At 47.6% G+C, this 18,744-nt stretch overlaps 1 protein-coding gene across 11 annotated transcripts in view; it reads left to right on the top strand.

Moving 5' to 3' along the window:
- The window catches only part of EVA1C (eva-1 homolog C), a 110,798-nt gene that overhangs the window by 17,813 nt on the left and 74,241 nt on the right, over nucleotides 1-18,744 (top strand). The window contains exon 1 of one of the 11 annotated variants that reach the window (XM_043448720.1): nucleotides 6,114-6,347. The exons of the other annotated variants lie outside the window; for them this stretch is intronic. Within the exon in view, the coding sequence (XP_043304655.1) occupies nucleotides 6,248-6,347 (100 nt within the window). The 5' untranslated portion in view covers nucleotides 6,114-6,247. Of the gene's footprint in view, nucleotides 1-6,113; nucleotides 6,348-18,744 lie in introns of those variants that run through there. 11 annotated transcript variants of the gene reach the window in all.

The raw sequence follows: 18,744 nt of genomic DNA, 5'->3' as shown, positions 1-18,744 counted from the left end.
AAACCCTTTCTCAAATGGATTTTAATTTAATTATCACCAGGGAATTGAAATTATGAAAGGACAATGTGCAGACCTTAGAAACAGAGCTATCCAATAGAAATATGATGTAATCCATGGATTAATATTCTTTTGTTGTTGTTGTTGTTGTTGCTGTTCAGGTGGGAAGTCGTGTCCGACTCTTTGTGACCCCATGGACTGCAGCATGCCAGGCTTCCCTGTCCTTTACTATCTCCTGGAGTTCGCTCAAACTCATGTCCATCCAGTTGGTGATGCCATCCAACCATCTCATCATCCGTCATCCCCTTCTCCTCCTGCCTTCAATCTTTCCCCAGCATCAGTCTTTTCCAGTGAGCTGACTCCTCGCATCAGGTGGCCAAAGTATTGGAGTTTCAGCTTCATCATCAGTCCTTTCAGTGAATATTCAGGTAGCCACACTAGAAAAAGTAAAAGAGGTGAAATGACTTTTCATAGAAAATTTTATTTAACCAAATGTTCCCAAAGTATGATCCTTTCCACCTTAATCAGTAGTTTTTATTGTTTTTTTTATTAAAAAATATTTTTATGAGACTTCAAAGCTAACATTTTTATTTCAAGCTTTTAAAAATTTATTATTAATGAGATAGTTTGTTCTCTTTTGCTTATGAGGACTTGACAACCTGGGGTGTATTTTACACTTACAGCTCATCTCAACTCTGACTGGCCTCATCTCAAGGGCTCAGTAGCCACGTGTGACCTGGGGCCACCATTCCGAGCAGCGCAGCATTAGAAGGTTGAGCAGGGCATGGAAGTTTTAGAAGTCCAGCGCAGGGCAGCTTTGAGGTCCGGGATCAGCACGCCACCGTAGTTCCTGGTGAGGACACCTTCCTCTTACAGAGCCCCATCAGGCTGTGTCTCAAAGGGGCCAGTGGCAGCCACCCCAGTCCCCCCTGGGAACTTGGCCTCCCCAGCTGGCCCGCTTTCCCCGTGGATAATAGGTGTCTTCCTGCTTCCTCCAACCCCTTTCCCTGAGAACCATCCTAGACTTCGGTCCTTGGGAAGGGAGAGGGCTGCCGGGAGTCCCTGGCAGAACCTCCCAGCAGTACCAGAAGTTGATCAGCCCTAATCGCCTTCATTTCTTTCTGCCATGAGGATGTCAGGCTGTCCTCAGCATACCCACTGCTTTGGGGCATCAGAGTTCAAGGATGTATCCTCCTCCTGGAACCTCATTTCTCCTGGAAGCTGCTCTCTGTTAACCTCAGCCCACAGCAGAGAGAACCGAGAACCCAGGCTGGAATTCTCCAGGAGGTCTCCCAGCTTATTAGATGCAGGACCAAGACTGGACCCAGGAGGACTCTGCTCCTGTTGGGGTCACTGTGCTGGATCTCAGGATCAGCTCTCAAAAGGAGCAGGTGTGAGGGGTTCAGAAAGACCCCAGCTCAAAGCTCTCCCCTCATCTGACAGTAGCATGGGCTGAACTGGCTCTTTATTATTCCCCTGGGCCTCCCGCTAGAATCACCTTGGGGGTTCTTTCAAATATACTGATGTCTGGAGCTCCTTCCCAGGCTAATTGAATTGGAATTTCTGGGCTGGGACCTGGGCATTGATATTTTTAAATCTCCCGAGGTGGTTCTGCCCTTCAGTCACTGTTGAGACTTGCTGGAAAGCATTGCACACTCTTAAATCTACCATATATTAATTCAGCATTTATTATTTTTCCAGACACAGAAAGTTTGTAATACTAGTACAAAGACTTCCTTTACAGCCTTCATCCAGATTCCCTGAATGTTTCCATTTTATCAGATTCCCCTTATTCTTTCCTAAGTTGCAGATAAGATGTCCTTTACTCCCATGTACTCCCATGTGTTCCTTAAAAACAAGGACACTGTCTTACATAACCAAGAACAATGACCAAAATCAGGATCAAAATAAGAACTTGCTACTCTATTGCTTTCTGATCTACAGACCTCATTCAGATTTCACCGTTTGTTCCCAAAATGTACTTGGGAGCTCAAGAAGATCCCAGATCATGTGTTATTTTCAGTTATCATGTCTCTTTAGCCTCTTTGCAACCTAGAACTGCTCCCCAGGCTGTATATTTCATGACACTGGCATTCTTGAAGATTATGAGATGGTCATTTTATAGAGTATCCCTTAGACTGGCATTTTATAGAGCATCCCTTAGACTGGATTTGTCTGATTTTTGTGTGTGTGTGTGTGGTTTTATCCTTATGTTTGTGCAGGATGTCACAGCAATGAAACTGTGTTCTTTTCAGTGCATTGCATGGGGAGGAATGGGATATTGGCTACCCTGTTACTCTGAAGTGACTTTGATGTTTGGTGAAGATGACTTTTAGGTGAAAGGTGCCATCATCAGCCATTCACACACAGATTGAATCACTGTAGGTAGCAATATGTCTAGCAAAGTTCTTTGGGCCTTGAACTCAGGAGAAGCAAGTCTTAAAGTAGAAGTCGTGCCGTCGCTCAGTCATGTCAGACTCTTTGTTACCCCATGGACAGTAACATGCCAGGCTCCTCTGTCCTACACTTTCTCCCGGAGTTTGCCCAAGCTCATGGCCATTGAGTCGGTGATGCCATCCAACCGTCTCATCCTCTGTCGTCCCCTTCTCCTTCTGCCTTCAATCTTTCCCAGGATCAGGGTCTTTTCAAATGAATGGGCTCTGAGCATCAGGTGGCCAAAATATTAGAACTTCAGCTTCAGCCACAGTCCTTCCAAAGGATATTTGGGGTTGATTTCCTTAGGAGCGACTGGTTTGATCTCCTTGCAGTCTGAGGGACTCTAGAGGGCCTTCTCTAGTGTCACAGTTCAAAAGCTCTTCAGCGCTCAGCCTTCTTTATGATCAAACTCTCACATCTGTACAGAGGGAAAAGAAAAAAAGATTCTAGAACCTGGAGCTTTGGCCAAGGGAGCTAGTCCAGGAAAGGCACTGCCAGTGTTGCTCCTGTTGGGATGAAGTGACAGGAGAGCATTTGTTCTGGAAGGAACTTCAGATTGGGGGGGAGGCGAGGAAGAGAGCCTCCACTCACCTGTGCTTTGGTGAGGACTAACATATTCCTTGTCAATCCTCCATCTAAAACAGAGCAACTCTCTGTCTCTAAGCTCTGATGCACCTCACAGATCCATCTGTTTTCTCCTTTGAGGTTGATGGCTTCCAGTTTAACCCTAGACATAATTCCGGTTAAGATGTTGACCAGTTTGACACTTTTGGCAACTCAACGTGTTTATTATTGACTGCTTATCTCTAGATCAGTTGTGGTTCTTACCACTTCAAAGAACGCTAGAACTTCAGTTGGTGGAAGGCATCCATTTTGCTTCTGGCTCAGAAGACCTTGTGACTCCACAGACGAAGCCTGTTATTTAATAAATGATCAAAACTTGGTTTTCCTTCTGTGTGCATGTATGGAACCATGTATTATTGACTGACTTAGGGAAGGGATGGTATTTATTTCTGGCCATTTGGTATACCAAGTCTCGCTGGGCAGCAAGCAGCTTCCCTCTTGAGCTGCTGTTGCGATTTCTGCTCATGCTTGTCTTTGGCTCGTTATCAGAATGCGTCATTCCCTTTTCTTTGTTCTCTCTCCTTACTTCATATGTTTACCTTCACCTGGGCTGTTGGGGAAACGTCATGTTGTCATGGAGATGGTGGCCACAACAATTTTGTGTTCCCCAAACTCACGTTGTCCCTGGGTCGGTCACTTCCTCATACCTTTGAACCAAACAGCAACTAATGAAGGTAATGACAATAGAGATGAATGTTTATCCTCAATTGACTCTGGATGTCCCCCCTGAAAAGATACTGGAGTCTTTACATGGTACCTGTGCCCTTATTTGGAGATAGAGTCTTTACGGAAGTAATCAAGATGAGGTTGTTATACATTGATGCCTAACCCATTAGTTAGGATTATAAGTTTCCTTTCCCCTCTGTATGGATGTGAGAGTTGGCCCATAAAGATGGCTGAGCACTGAAGAACTGTTGTTTTTGAACTGTGGTGCTGGGGAAGACTCTCGAGAGTCCCTTGGACTGCAAGGAGATCAAACCAGTCAATCCTAAAGGAAATCAACCCTGAACATTCATTGGAAGGACTGTTGCTGAGGCTGAAGTTCCAATACTTTGGCCACCTGATGTGAAGAGCCGATATTTGCCAAGTGTTCTTATAGACGGGAGGTTTGGACACATACACACAGGGCGAGAAGGCCACGTGAGGGTCAGTTACGCCACCACGTGTCAGGAAAGAACCAGAGCTGGGGGAGCGGCCTGGGACACAGCCTTCCCTGGAGCTCTCAGGAGGAGTGGGGCCCCATCCACCCCTTGGCTTTGGACTTCCGGCCTCCAGAACTGCGAAGCAATGCATTTCTGTTCTTCTCAGCCCCAGTCTGTGGCACCTTGTTTCAGAAGCCACGGGAAGTGAATACAAGAGAGTTCTGAGTCCCACACACATAATAGCTCAGTTAATCTTGACGACGGTCCCCTGCGATAAGTGTCATTACTGTTACCTTCATTTTATAGGTGCCCATCTGAGGCTCAGAGAGGTCGGACCGTTTCCTCAAGGTTCCCAGAGCTGGCAGCAGCCGCTTTCCTCAGCCCCATGATACCCACCTCTGACTGTTGTGTTACTTCTTGCATCTCCTTGGCAGCCACTCTGGGCCTCTTCCTCCTTCCCTCCTGCCCTCCTTCCCTCTCTGTCTCCCCTAAAGGGTCTTCCCTGCCCTCCCATCTCCTCAAGTGCCCCTCCCCCGGGGCCCTCGCCCACAGTTCTCACACTAGCCGTCCCCTGTCCCCTGGGGTTTCATTCAGCCACTACCTGTTTGCAGATCGCATCCTGGCTTCCCTCCTCCCAGGTCCCTCTCTGGAGCTTCTGACTCCAGACACTCTGCTGGGACACCCCTTGGGCACTCAGAACGGAATCACAGACCCTGCTTTCGATGCTGAATTTCCCAGGAGGGTGTTTCAGAACCTGGGAGGGATCCCTTCTCTGTTGTTTCTATGTACCTCGTCCCCATCCAATTCTAGGGCTAAATCACTGTCATTTCAGTCTACCAGCTACATCATCAGCAGGCCCCAGTGCAAGGTGAAAATGGGACCTCCTTGTCCAAAAATCAAGGAGGAAGAACTGTTAAAGCTCTAACATTCAGAGCTTGCTTATCATTGCGTTTATTTGCTCTTCAATGTTGTTCTAAGTGAAAAAAGTGGACCCTTTAAATTAGGAGCATGGATTTTATCGATCATCTTCCTATTAGGCGATGCTAGTTTTAAATACAAATATAGGAACATCGAATAGGTGTATGGAATTACAGAAATGATGCGTTCTTGTTTCGTGTGTATACTGCCCATTTGTGTGTATACTGCTGTCTACTTCGTCTTACTGGTATGTAAGCAATGGTTGAAAGGAAAAGAAGCTGTGGGAATCTCTGTCTTTCCCTTTCCTTCTATGCCATCATTTGCAGCATGAGTATCTGGCTAATGCCTGGCACTAACAAGAATAAGAAGATACGCTGGGTTTCTGGGTTGTCCGGATTTCCTATGATGTCCCAGCCAGCTTCCCTCATTCAGAGCCATCCCTGTTCTAAGGGAGAATGTGGTTCTATCAGCGCGTCTGCTTCCCCGGGTGGAGATGCAACATGCTTTCCTGAAGTTCACTTTCAGTTCTGCTGGTGGGATTTCACTTCTGCTGGAATTCTCTGCTCGGGACATCTCACACACTTTATGACAGTGTGATGGCAAGTGACTCTGGGCATCTCCTCTGCCCATACTCATGTCCTCTTGTCCCTTTGGGCTTCATTTGCAAAACACAAGTTCAAGGGTTAAATTGTTAAGACTGTCAAGGAGGTCACAGCAGAGCGTTAAACCGAGAGCCTGGCCCTTCTGAGTGTGGAGCTAGCTCTGTACCCCAGCTCCGGTCGCACACTGGTGCTGTAGACTCTGATCTCCATCCTCTGACCCTGTCCCCCTGCCACTGTCTTAGCTCAGGCCTTCATCCTGGCCCCCCATAGGATGGCGGTCACCTGAATTTCTTCATGGGTCTCTCCAGTCCCTCCAACATGGGCTGCTGGATTCAGGATTTCTCGGAATTGCAGATCTGACCAGCATCACTTGCCTACCTTCAACCTTCAGTGGCTCCCATCGAAACTTCAGGGTAACTTCAAACTCCTTAGGGAAGCCCTGCTAACTTGCCCAGCGTTCGCTCCAGACCTCATACCCTGTCCACCTACCATGCCAAAGGTCTAGAAGTTTCCTTTGAGCCCCTGCATATGTGGCCCCTGCTGCCTGAAGCTCATTTTCACCTGGTTACCGCCTGCTCTTTCTTCAGGCATCACCTCCCATCTGGAAGCCTTCCTGCTTCCTTCTTGGGTAAGTCACATGTTCCTTATTACTATCCCCCTCCCGCCAGACACCCTCTGTGCTCCTCCACCACAGCAGTTAAAATCACTCTGGGGGATTTCCTTGGTGGTCCAGTGGTTAAGACTCCACACTTCCACTGCAAGGGGTATGAGTTCAAACCCTGGCCTGGGAACTATGATCCCACATGCTGTGTGGTGAGGCCAAAAAAATTTTAAATAAGTAAATAAAATCACTCTGAACATAATATTATGACAAAGTATATATAGAGATGCAGAAGGAAATGGCAACCCACTCCAGTATTCTTGCCTGGAGAATCCCAGGGACAGAGGAGCTTGGGGGGCTACAGTCCACGGGGTCACAAGAGTCAGACACGATTTAGTGGCTAAACCACTACCACCACCAGATATAAAGAAGTGAGCGATTCCTCCTTTATTTGATGTCTTGGATTCTGGCAGGGGTTGTGAAGCGCCTTTGAACCTGGAGTAGAGACTCAGGTTGAGAGTCAGAGTGGGAACTCACCCCCATCCCACCACCAGTGGGCCAAGAGATCTCTTGAGTCAGCGAAAGTGGACAACTCCCCTGACATGTCAGAGAGCTGTCATGAGGATAATCATGGCAAGTGAAGTGAAAGTTGCTCAGTCGTGTCCGACTCTTTGTGACCCCATGGACTATATATACAGTCCATGGAATTCTCCAGGCCAGAATACTGGAGTGGGTAGCCTTTCCCATCTGCATGGCAAAGCTTTCATTAAAGGTTGAACATTTCATTTTAAAAAGGAGGAATGACTAATTTTATTTTTTTTAATTAATTAATTTATTTTTGGCTGCGTTGGTCTTGGGTGCTGTGCAGTGGATTTTCCGTTGTGGCACACGGGCTTAACAGCTCTGAGGCATGTAAGATCTTAGTTCCCTGACCAGGGATTGAACCCACGTCCACCGCACTGGAAGGCAGACTCGCAGCCACTGGGCCACTGGGGAGGTCCCTACGTACATGCATGTGTGTGTGTGCTTAGTCGCTAAGTTGTGTCCGACTCTCTGTGACCCCATGGACTGCAGCCCTCCAGGTTCCTCTGTCCCTGGAATTTCCCAGGCAAGAATACTGGAGCGGGTTGCCATTTCCTCCTCCAGGCGGTCTTTCCAACCCAGGGATCCACCTTGAGTCTCCTGTGTTTCCTGCATTGGCCAGTGGATTCTTCATCACTGAGCCACTTGGGTGTTCAGCAAAGACAAAGCTTTTGCTCTGAAGGCAATCCTTGAAAGTAGTTGTGCCTGTTTGAATTATATATAAAGGCTAGCGCTCTGTCCCTAATGTAGAAATACACTGGTTCTCATTATTTGAAGTAATATGTTCTATTTCAGTTTTTAAATTTTTTATTGAAGTATGGTTGATTTACAATATTGTGTTAATTTCTGCTGTACAGCGAAGTAATTCAGTTATATGTGTATATCAATGTATTTGTCATATTTTTTTCCATTATGGTCTATCACAGAACACTGAACACAGTTCCATGTGCTGTCCTATAGGACCTTGTTGTTTATCCGTTCTGAATATACCAGCTTGCATCTGAAATCTCAAACTCCCAACCCATCTCTTTCCCACCCTCCTTCCCCTTGGTGACGACCAGTCTCTTCTCTATGTCTCTGATCCTCTTCCTGTTTCACGGATAGATTCGTTTGTGTCATATTTTAGATTCCACATATAAGTGATATCATCTGGTGTCTGTCTGTCTCTTTCTGACTTTTTCACTCAGTATGACAGTCTCTCAGTCCATCCATGTTGCTACAAATATTTCATTCTTATCAATGACTGAGTAATATTTCATTGTGTGTATATACACACATTATACCACATCTTCTATAAAGAAGTCAGTTCAGTTCAGTTGCTCAGTTGTGTCCAACTCTTTGCGACCCCATGGACTGCAGCCTGCTAGGCCTCCCTGTCCATCACCAACTCCCAGAGCCTACTCAAACTCATGTCCATTGAGTCGGTGATGCCATCCAACCATCTCATCCTCTGTCATCCCCTTCTCCTCCTGCCTTCAATCTTTGCCAGCATCAGGGTCTTTTCCAATGAGTCTGTTCTTCGCATCAGGTGGCCAAAGTATTAGAGTTTCAGCTACAGCATCAGTCCTTCCAATTAATTTTCAGGACTGATTTCCTTTAGGATGAACTGGTTGGATCCCCTTGCAGTCCAAGGGACTTTCTCCAACACCACAGTTCAAAAGTATCAATTCTTTGGCGCTCGGCTTTCTTTATAGCCCAACTCTCACATCCATACATGACCACTGTATGAGAAGGGTATGGAAGAGTAAATAAGGAACCCGTAGGAGAACAAAAAAAACTGTGAGTCCTTGAGGCCGCTGAGTGAAGCTGAGCCCATTGGGGGTTTACACCAGGAGCGAGTGTGCCAGGGACTCAATTAAGGATGAATGTCATGATTAAGGCCCAACCAGTCTGATTATCGTGCGGGCACCCGTATTTCTTTACATTTGCCAGCCTCACCCATTTCTGCAAAATACAAAGGAAGAAATGCTGCTACTTCCCTTAATACCGGGGTGAAACCGAAGAAGGGGGAGGCGAAATGACCTGCCCCCAAATCCTCTGTTAAACCCACCAGGAGGCTGTAATAGATACAGTCAGTCAGCCTGCCGATTCCCTAAGGACAGACTCTTGGAGACATCTGTTGCAAATTTCAGAAACTTCTCTGCTCTTGTTTTGTTAACTGTCGAGGGAGCAAAACATGTTCAGTCATGGCTGGTGAGGGCCTCCTCTATAGTACAGGGGGAGAAAAGGTACGGTCTGGTGGCTCAGACGGTAAAGAATCTGCCCACAGTGCAGGAGATCCAGGTTTGATCCCTGGGTCTGGAAGATTCCCTGGAGAAGGGACTGGCTGCCCACTTGTCTGGAGAATCCCATGGATAGAGGAGCCTGGAAGGCTACAGTCCATGGGGTTGCAAGGAGTCGGACACCACTGAGCAAGTACCACTTTCATTTTCTGTTTGTAGAACATGTATCGTTAGCCTTAAAAATGCATTCCAGTGTACAGTAGGTGCAGACAAATACTGTTTCAGTCCACTTACACAGTTCCTTCCTCGGTGCTCAGACAGTACAGACTCCACTTGCAATGCGGGAGACCTGGGCTCAGTCCCTGAGTTGGGAAGATCCCCTGGAGGAGGGAATGGCAACCCACTCCTGTATTCTTGCCTGGAGAATCCCATGGACAGAGGAGCCTGGCGAGCTGCAGTCCATGGGGTCGCAAAGAGTTGGATACAACTGAGCAACTAACACTTGCCCTAGAATAGTCAAACTGGTAGTCAGAAGGTACATTCATAGATGCCAGGGACAGGGGAGTGGGGAGGTGGGGTGGAGGGGTTGGGGAGGGGCCTGGGTTAGTTCAGTGTTTAATGGGGACAGAGCTTCAGTTGAAGAAGGTGAAAAATTCAGGAGCTGGATGATGGTGATGGTTGCACAACAATGTGAATGTACTTATTGCCGCTGAACTGTATAATTAAATATGGTTAGAATACTATGTCTTATATGACTTCTACCACAATAAAAAAGATTTTTTTAAAAAGTGCAGCAAATCTGCCCTGCCCCTAAATCCGGTCCAGTCATTTTAACCTTCTAGACAACTTTCTGAGGTTTATAGCACTGCTCACCAGTCATCATCATCTTTAAAGTTAAAAGAAAAAGTTTTATTATTATGAGCAGTGAAATCACTATATAATTTTCCAATTAACTGAAGAAAGCTCACAAGGCATGCCCTGAAGTCCTCATTTCTACCTTGAGCGTATCACGTCTACCTTGATCATCCTACACATAACCGTCTGGAGCTGAAAGGCTGTTTTGAGGGGCTCGAGGGGGAGGCGGCACCTGCCCGCCCCCACATGCTCGTGTTGGACTGCGTTGGGCTCTTTGGTTGGTCGGCTTCCCTGAGTGTTTCTGAGAGGCTTTTGTTGTACATAGGGATACAGACACTAATTTGGCCAATTCCAAGCAGGAAAGATCAAGTGTAGATTTCATATCTGAGTTTTAAGTGCTGGTAAAAAGTTGCATTAAGTTATCAAATGCACCTCCATCCTGCCTTAATCGCCAAGTGGCTCTGTAGTTTGGGAGTTACTCTGCACCCCAAAGAAAAGAAAAAGCTTTCCGTGTAAATGCTTTGGGCAAATGGGGATTGATCCAGTTACTTTTAAACAACTCGAATCCAGATGGTATTGGCTGAATAACTTTCCGGGCTGGGTACCTGGTTACTGAATAAAGTGTTCGTTTTTGTAGGATGTGAAATCTTTGGTTGGAAAGGCACAGAGAGGCTCCTGCAGATTGTTTAAAAGTAAAATAGTGAGTGTTGTTATACAACTGTAATTCAAGTGTGACACAGCCCATTTAAAACAATTTGTAATCAATTGATTCCTATTTTTCTCTCTTTCTGTCTGTATATGTGTATATCCATAGGCACACATATATAACGTATGTATGGTGTTGTGGTTTCATCGCTAAGTTGTGTCCGACTCTTTGTGACCCCATGGACTGTAGCCTGCTGGGCTCCTCTGCCCATAGGATTTCCCAGGCAGGAATACTGGAGTGGGCTGCCATTTCCTTCTCCAGGGGATCTTCCCGACCCAGGGATCGACCCTGTGTCTCCTGCTTGGCAGTCGGATTCTTTACCAGGGAGCCACCTGGGAAACCCATAATATGTGCATCTGCTGGGCTGTGCTTAGTCGCTCAGTCATGTCTGACTCTTTGCGACCCCATGGACTGGAGCCCGCCAGGCTCCTCTGTCCATTGGATTCTCCAGGCAAGAATACTGGAGTGGCTTGCCATGCCCTCCTCCAGGGGATCTTCCAACCCAGTGATCGAACCCAGGTTTCCCACATTGCAGGTGGATTCTGTACCGTCTGAGCCACAAGGGAAGCCCAGGAACACTGGAGTGGGTAGCCTATCCCTTCTCCAGGGGAACTTCCCGACCCAGGAATTGAACCGGGGTCTCCTGCATTGCAGGCAAATTCTTTACCAGCTGAGCTATCAGGGAAGCCCAATATATGCATATATGCACATATACAAATTTTTATTGTGTCATAAACAGTGGATAAAGTCCTTCTTCTAGGCTTTATAAGGATCACACCAACATAGCCATGGAAATTACTTGAAGCTAAAGGACTGATTACACATATGGGTCCTATAGGAGGGAGGCACAGTACACCATGGGCTTCCCAGGTAGCTTAGTGGTAAAGAATCTGCCTGGCAATGCAGGATTTGCAGGCGCCTTGCGTTCAATCCCTGGGTTGGGAAGATCCCCTGGAGTAGAAAATCCCATGGACAGAGGAGCCTGGTGGGCTACGTACGGTCCACGGGGTTGTGAAAGAGTTAGACACGACTAAGCACACAGCACACACATAGGGGGCCACGTGGGAGAAGCATCCAGGGAACAGCTCGGCCAAGCAGGTGGGGAATTGGGAGAGAGACAGGACCTGTGGGCAAGTGTCTTCATTGGAGGTCAAGGTAGGGTACGTAACAAAGTCACAAGGGGTTTTGTTGGTGTGTTTGAATGACACTAGGTCAACACTCCATGGCAAATAGATGGGAAACAATGGGATCAGTGACAGACTATCTTTTTGGGCTTCAAAATCACTGCAGATGGTGACTGCAGCCATGAAATTAAAAGACGTTTGCTCCTTGAAAGAAGCGCTATGGAGGAATCGGGTGGAGAGGGAGATGGGAGGGGGGATCGGGATGGGGAATAAGTGTAAATCTATGGCTGATTCATATCAATGTATGACAAAACCCACTGAAATGTTGTGAAGCAATTAGCCTCCAACTAATAAAAAAAATTAAAAAAAAAAAAAAAAAGAAAGAAGCGCTATGAACCACCTAGACAGCATATTAAAAAGCAGGGACATTACTTTACCAACAAAGGTCCATCTAGTCAAGGCTATGGTTTTTCCAGTGGTCATGAATGCATGTGAGAGTTGGACTATAAAGAAAGTTGAGGGCTGAAAAATTGATGCTTTTGAACTGTGGTGTTGGAGAAGAGTCTTGAGAGTCCCTTGGACTGCAAGGAGATCCAACCAGTCAGTCTTAAAGGAAATCAGTCCTGAATATTCATTGGAAGGACTGATGCTGAAGCTGAAACTCCAATACTTTGGCCACCTGATGCGAGGAGCTGACTCATTGGAAAAGACCCTGATGCTGGGAAAGATTGAAGGTGGGAGGAGAAGGGGATGGCCGAGGGTGAGATGGTTGATGGCATCACCGACATGATGGACATGAGTTTGAATAAGCTCCAGGAGTTGGTGATGGACAGGGAGACCTGGCATGCTGCAGTCCATGGGGTCACAAGGAGTCGGACACGACTGAGCGACTGAACTGAACTGAAGTGAGGTCAGACTCAGGAGAGCACGTGGTGGGGACTAGCCTTATCACACCAGTGCACCTGGTTGCCCGGGCGGGATGCTCACGTCCTGCTTGTGGGCGTGTTGAGGCCCATTCCACTAGGAACATAGGTCTTTAAAATTGCCAGCACAGTTACCTAGCAAGATTTGTGAGGACTGGGTGATGTCAGCGCTGTGAGGATTAATCAGAATCTACTACTCAGGCATTCTCCTTTGGTCTTCCTCTGCTGGGCTTACTCTCTCACTCATTTAAAAACTATCCATTGCCTTCCGACTGTATGTCAGACTCTTTCTAGGTTCTGGGGATATAGCAGTTAATAAAGCAGTGTTCCTGCTTACATGCAGAAGGGGCGAAACTGACAGCATGTCTGCATGGAGTGGAAGGCAGCAGGGTCACGGCTGGGGGCAGGCAGTGCCTGTGTCTCAGAGCCGCCAGGGAAGCCGTCTGAGGAGGTCACCTTTGCACAAAGGGCAGGATGAAGCGGGGAGGGAAAAGTGGATATTAGAAGGAAGACGCTTTCTGGTGAACAGAATGGCCAAAACAAAGGTCCTGAGGTGGGAGTGTCCTTGGCAGTTTTGAGAAACAAGAAGACCACGGTGGCCAGAGCTGAGGGAGAGAGCTATAAGGATGAGGTCAGGGACTTCCCTGGTGGTTCAAATGCTAAGACTCCATGCTACCAGTGCAGGAAGCCAAGGTTCGATCCCTGGTCAGGGAACTGGATTCCACATGCCACAACTAACAGTTTACATGTCACAGCTAAAGATCTCCTATGCCACATCTAAGACCCGGCACAGCCAAATAAATAAAGGATGAAGTCAGGTAGGCAGTGGAGGGGGGCCTCGATCTTACACGGACTTTAGATATTTTTGCTTGAGTGGAGTTGAAAGCCATATAATGGATTGACGTATGTAGACAAATGCTTAAGCATAAGGACCTGACCCATAGGTATAAATACACAGCTGGGCTTCACACAGAAAAACCTACTTCATATGTATGAATATACACGGGGATAGTATGCGGTTTGGTGAATCAGAGCACCAGTGTGCAGAGAGAAAAGGAGATGTAGAGAGAAAAACTAACAAAATAAGAGATCATTGAATGGTGATTGCTGGAAACCAGAATTAAATATGAGAATTCAAAGCCCGGGGAAGTGGATAAATGGAACTTGGGTGCCATGTGGCACTCATGGAAAATGAAAAAGTGTTCATTCCTCAGGGCGGAAAAGTCACAGAGAGCTGGGGGCTGTCACTTTTCTTGTCAAATGTTAGCAACTAATTTCCATTTTCTCCATTATTATTGATCAAAATTTGAGAATATTTTCAACGACATACACTTTGGGGTTTCTTTATATGCTATTGAAACAGTGGCAAACATGGAAAATTTTGTAGGTTATGTGCCTTTAGAAATAGTCTGTTTTTTGGGCTTTTTTTTGCTTCCCTGGTGGCTCGGTGGTAAAGAATCCGCCTACCACTGCTGGAGACATGGGTTCGATCCCTGATCCGGTAAGACCTCACATGCCTCAGATCAACTAAGCCCCTGTGCCAGAACTACTGAGCTTGTGCTCTGGAGTCTGTACTCTGCAACAGTAGAAGCCCATGTGCCGCTACTAGAGAGTAGCCCTGGCTCCCTGCCACTAGAGAAAAGCCCACGTGCAGCAGTGAAGACCCAGCACAGCCATAAATAAATAAAGCTTCTTAAAAAATGAGTATTTTTATTTGCTTTGAATAAAATCAGGCATTGAAGATTGAAGGCGGGAGGAGAAGGGGACGACAGAGGATGAGATGGCTGGATGGTATCACCAACTCAATGGACATGAGTTTGAGTAAGCTCCGGGAGTTGGTGATGGACAGGGAGGCCTGGCGTGCCGCGGTCCACAGAGTCGCAAAGAGTCAGACACGACTGAGCAACTGAACTGAACTGAACTGAAGAAAATCAAGCAGCTTTATTGTCAAAGAGAACGTAATGGTTTGAGTTTGCTGAAAATAAATGGTAGAAAACTGGATTTTCTAAATTTGTAGGTTCAAAGGAATATATCAGAAGCCAGCAAACATTTCCAAATTAGCACTCAGCCAGTTCTTTTTGGGGCTCGTGTGTATAAAAAAAGCTTCCATGGGACCCTCAAACCTGGGGACAAATGATTAATGGTATAACCCTCATCGTGTATATGAGCGTGTCCTTGGGCAGTTTTATAGAATGTGAAAACAGGCATCATCTACTGTGCATCCAGATGGCTTTATCTTAAATCCAAACCAAGGCTGAGCTTGGGAGCAGCGGATTTTGCCTGCTTGCCCTTGCCTGTCTCGGGGCTCCCTTTAACACAGAGATGGGACTTCCAGCCTCTGCTTCCGTGTACACTCATGCTGTCCTCAGGGAATGAAACCGACAAGCCCAGTCACTGTGCGAGCTGCTTGTGCGGCGCTAAGTCGCTCAGTCGTGTCTGACTCTGTGCAGCCCCATGGACTGTACCCCACGAGGCTCCTCTGTCCGTGGGATTCTCCAGGCAAGCATACTGGAGCGGGTTGCCATGCCCTCCCCAGGGGATCTTCCCGACCCAGGGATCGAAGCCTTTTCTGTCTAACCTGCACTGGCAGGCGCGTCCTTTACCACCAGCGCCGCCTGGGAAGCCCATAAAGTAGGTATCAGTCAGTTCAGTCGCTCAGTCGCGTCCGACTCTGTGACCCCACGACTGCACGCCAGGCCTCCCTGTCCATCACTGTATCACAGATGAGAACCTGAGATCTAAAGGAGTTAGGCTTAACATGCCTGAAAAGCACCGGGCCTGAGGGGTCTCAAAGCACGAATTCCCTACCTCCCAGCCTGTGGCCTCCACATCTGTGCTTTGGTGCTTTTATCCAGGGCCGGCACTGTGGGGCACCGCCCCACTCTGCCCACAGTCCCGTCTGCCTCCCACACTCACCAGCACCTGGAAACTGGCCTGCTTAATGAGCATTCCACAGAAGCCCACTAAGTCTCTGCTTCACACTTTCGCTGAAAGTCTTTTTAAAAGTTTAAAAAGTCAGTGGCACCATGAAGAATGGTGATTAGTAGGCTAATCAATGAGACCTCTAATCCTTTTTATCTCCTTAGTAATCTAACTCAGGGGCTTCCCAGGTGGCACAGCGGTAAAGAGTCTGCCTGCCAATGCGCAGGTTCGATCCCTGGGTTGGGAAGATCCCCTGGAGGAGGAAATGGCAACCCACTGCAGCATTCGTGCCTGGAGAACCCCGTGGACAGAGGGGCCTGGCGGGGTGCTGTGCCTGGGGCTGCAAAGAGTCGGACACGACTGAGCAACCAAGCGCAGCGCACAGTGCGTTTCACCCTTTAACTCACTTCGAGGACAGCAAGGTCTTAGCTTGAAGAAAGTGTCATCTGCTCAGTCGTGTCTGACTCTTTGTGACCTCATGGACTGCAGCCTGAAGTCTCCTCTGTCCATGGGGATTCTCCAGGCGAGAATACTGGAATGGGTAGCCATTCCCTTCTCCAGGGGATCTTCCCGACCCAGGGATTGAACCCAGGTCTCCCTCACTGCAGACAGATTCTTTCCTGTCTGAGCCACCAGGGAAGCCCTTAGCTCAATGATTCCCTAAATGAGGATTGAAAGTCACGTGGAATGTTGTCAACAGCACCATCACAAATCAGTGAGGTAAACGATAAAATGCTAAAAGTTTTGGTATACTCCTCAAAGACCTAGAAGCTTCCTACTTAACACAAGTCCCAGGTGACAGAATGCCAGAGCATTAGTCAGGGTAGGTTAGCTGCTGAAACCCACAACACAACTGCCAAATCTCGCTGGGACAATGAGGATAAAGCCCTCTCTTCTGCTCATGCCGAGGTCTGGTGGGGCTGGACACGCGGGGGACTGTGCTGCATGTGGTCATTCAGGCGCCCGGTTCCTTCCATCCTGGGCTTTCCCCATCTTCTGGGTCTTCAGGGTTTGTCCTTGTCTCTCTCTTTTTAAGAAAGCAACCGTTTATTTATTTGTCTGTGCTGGGTCTCGGCTGTGGCACTCAGGATCTCCCTTGCATCACGCGGGCTCACGCGTTGCATCTGGAAGGCTCGGTGTTGTGGCACACGGGCTTCATTGCTCCACAGCATGTGGGGTCTTAGTTCCCTAACCAGGACTCGAACTCGTTTCCCCTGCACTGGAGAGTGGATTCTCAACCAGCGGACCACCAGGGAGGTCCCTGTCCTCGTCCGCTTTGCCTGCCCTGTGTGACGGCAGACGGGACAGAGGAGTAGGGGTCACATGAGGAGCTTCCAGCGCCCCGCCGTCAAGTCGCCAGCATCATTTCTGCCCTCTTGCTATTAGCCAGGACTTTCCACTGGCCCACTATATCGTCAGGAGACCTGGAAAACTGCCTCTCCCCAGGGCTCGGGAAGAACTGTATTGTCTCTGCCCTGCCTAGACTCTCACTTCACCTCTGTGCTCCGATGTTTTGTTTCGGGTCCGGGATCTGAGTGCCTCACTTAAGAGCAGCATAGCTACCTCTATCATCCCCCTTTGTGATTGCCTCTCAGACATCTAGGAGACCGCCCGATCTCTCTAGTTCTCCTAATTAAGCTCCGGAGTCAACTTTTTTTGTGCCAAACCTGGCACTGAAGAAGAGACTTAAAGGCTAAACTTGCTTTTTATCTTAATGCTCTTGGGGGTGCAGTGCCCAGCCCTGAGCCCTTTATCCACTGGGGGCCTTTGCTGCGTCCTCAGACTCACTGACTCATTGCTCTAAAGCTGCGTGGGCCGCCCCCTCCTCGTGCTCCAGCCAACTCTTAAACACCCTCGCCAACACAAAAGAAAAAAAAAAATACCCTTTTCTGGAAAAGAACTTCAAACGTGTAGAAACACCTTTGAATATTTGTGAATAAAAGGGTGTAGTCTCTTGTCTAAAGCATTAAGGGACTGCAGGGTGCTGCTTTATTTTAAGAAAATGAGGGGTGGGAGGAGCAAGGACAATACAGTTGAATTCCATTCTCTTCCCAGAAGTAAGGTTGTGAAATTGGCCGCTGGTGATTAGGGGACTTGAGCACGCGGATGTGCAGCCAGGGAGGGATGTATTTACATCCTGAGCTTGGACTGACTCAGGCAACCTCAGCCCTTGGGAAATTTGGACTTTAGTGGAGGGCTTCTGGCTTCAGGGGGAAAAAAAAGAGGAAGAATCTGAAGCGTGTTTGGTCTCTTCTAAATACTGTGTGTGTTCTCAGTCACTAAGTCATGTCTGAATTTTTGCGACCCCATGGACTGTAGACCGCCAGGCTCCTCTGTCCATGGGATTTCCCAGGCAGGAATCCTGGAGTGGGTTGCCATTTCCTCCTCCAGGGGATCTGCCCGACCCAGGATTGGACCCAAGTCTCCTGCATTGGCAGAAGGATTCTTTAGCCCTGAGCTACTAAATATTAGTGGCTTCTTAAACCTTATTTGTTTAAAAGAAGTAAAAAGAGAAAAACAAGAAGGAAGGAGGGGAAGGAAAGAAGGGAGGAAATTTTTCTTTTCCCTCCAAGCTCAGCGGGTGACCTTGCTGACATTTCTGGACATTGCATGACGGCTGCCACTCGGGCTGTTTTTGAGTTGACCATCTAACCGCTGGGGCTCCAAGCAAAGAGGGCTGGCTAGTCTTGTGATTTGCCTTGCATCAGTGAGAGCGCTGAGTAAATCCATGCTCTTCAAGATTTACCGTGTGGTAGGGACTCATTCCCCTGGTGGTCCAGTGGTTAAGACTTTACCTTCTACTGCAGGGGGTGTGGTTTCAATTCCTGGTTGGATTCCTGAGAGCCCATATGTCTTGTGGCCAAAGAACCAAAAGATAAAACAGAGACAATATTGTAACAAATTGAGTAAAGAATTTAAAAATGGTCTACACACACACAGAAAAAGGAAATCTTAAAAAAAAAAAAAAAAAAGATTTACTTTATGATAGCAATACCTTAGTGTCAGGCAGTGGTTTTTGGGTGATGTCAGATACTGTCCCCACCAATTCTGAGAGGGGATGATCACAGTCACTCACCGTAATCCCAGGCT

The sequence above is a fragment of the Cervus canadensis genome, chromosome 27 (genome assembly GCF_019320065.1).
Source record: "Cervus canadensis isolate Bull #8, Minnesota chromosome 27, ASM1932006v1, whole genome shotgun sequence".
Taxonomy (NCBI): domain Eukaryota; kingdom Metazoa; phylum Chordata; class Mammalia; order Artiodactyla; family Cervidae; genus Cervus; species Cervus canadensis.
The sequence above is the reverse complement of the archived record's forward strand: the minus strand, read 5'-3'. Positions and strand labels throughout refer to the sequence as shown.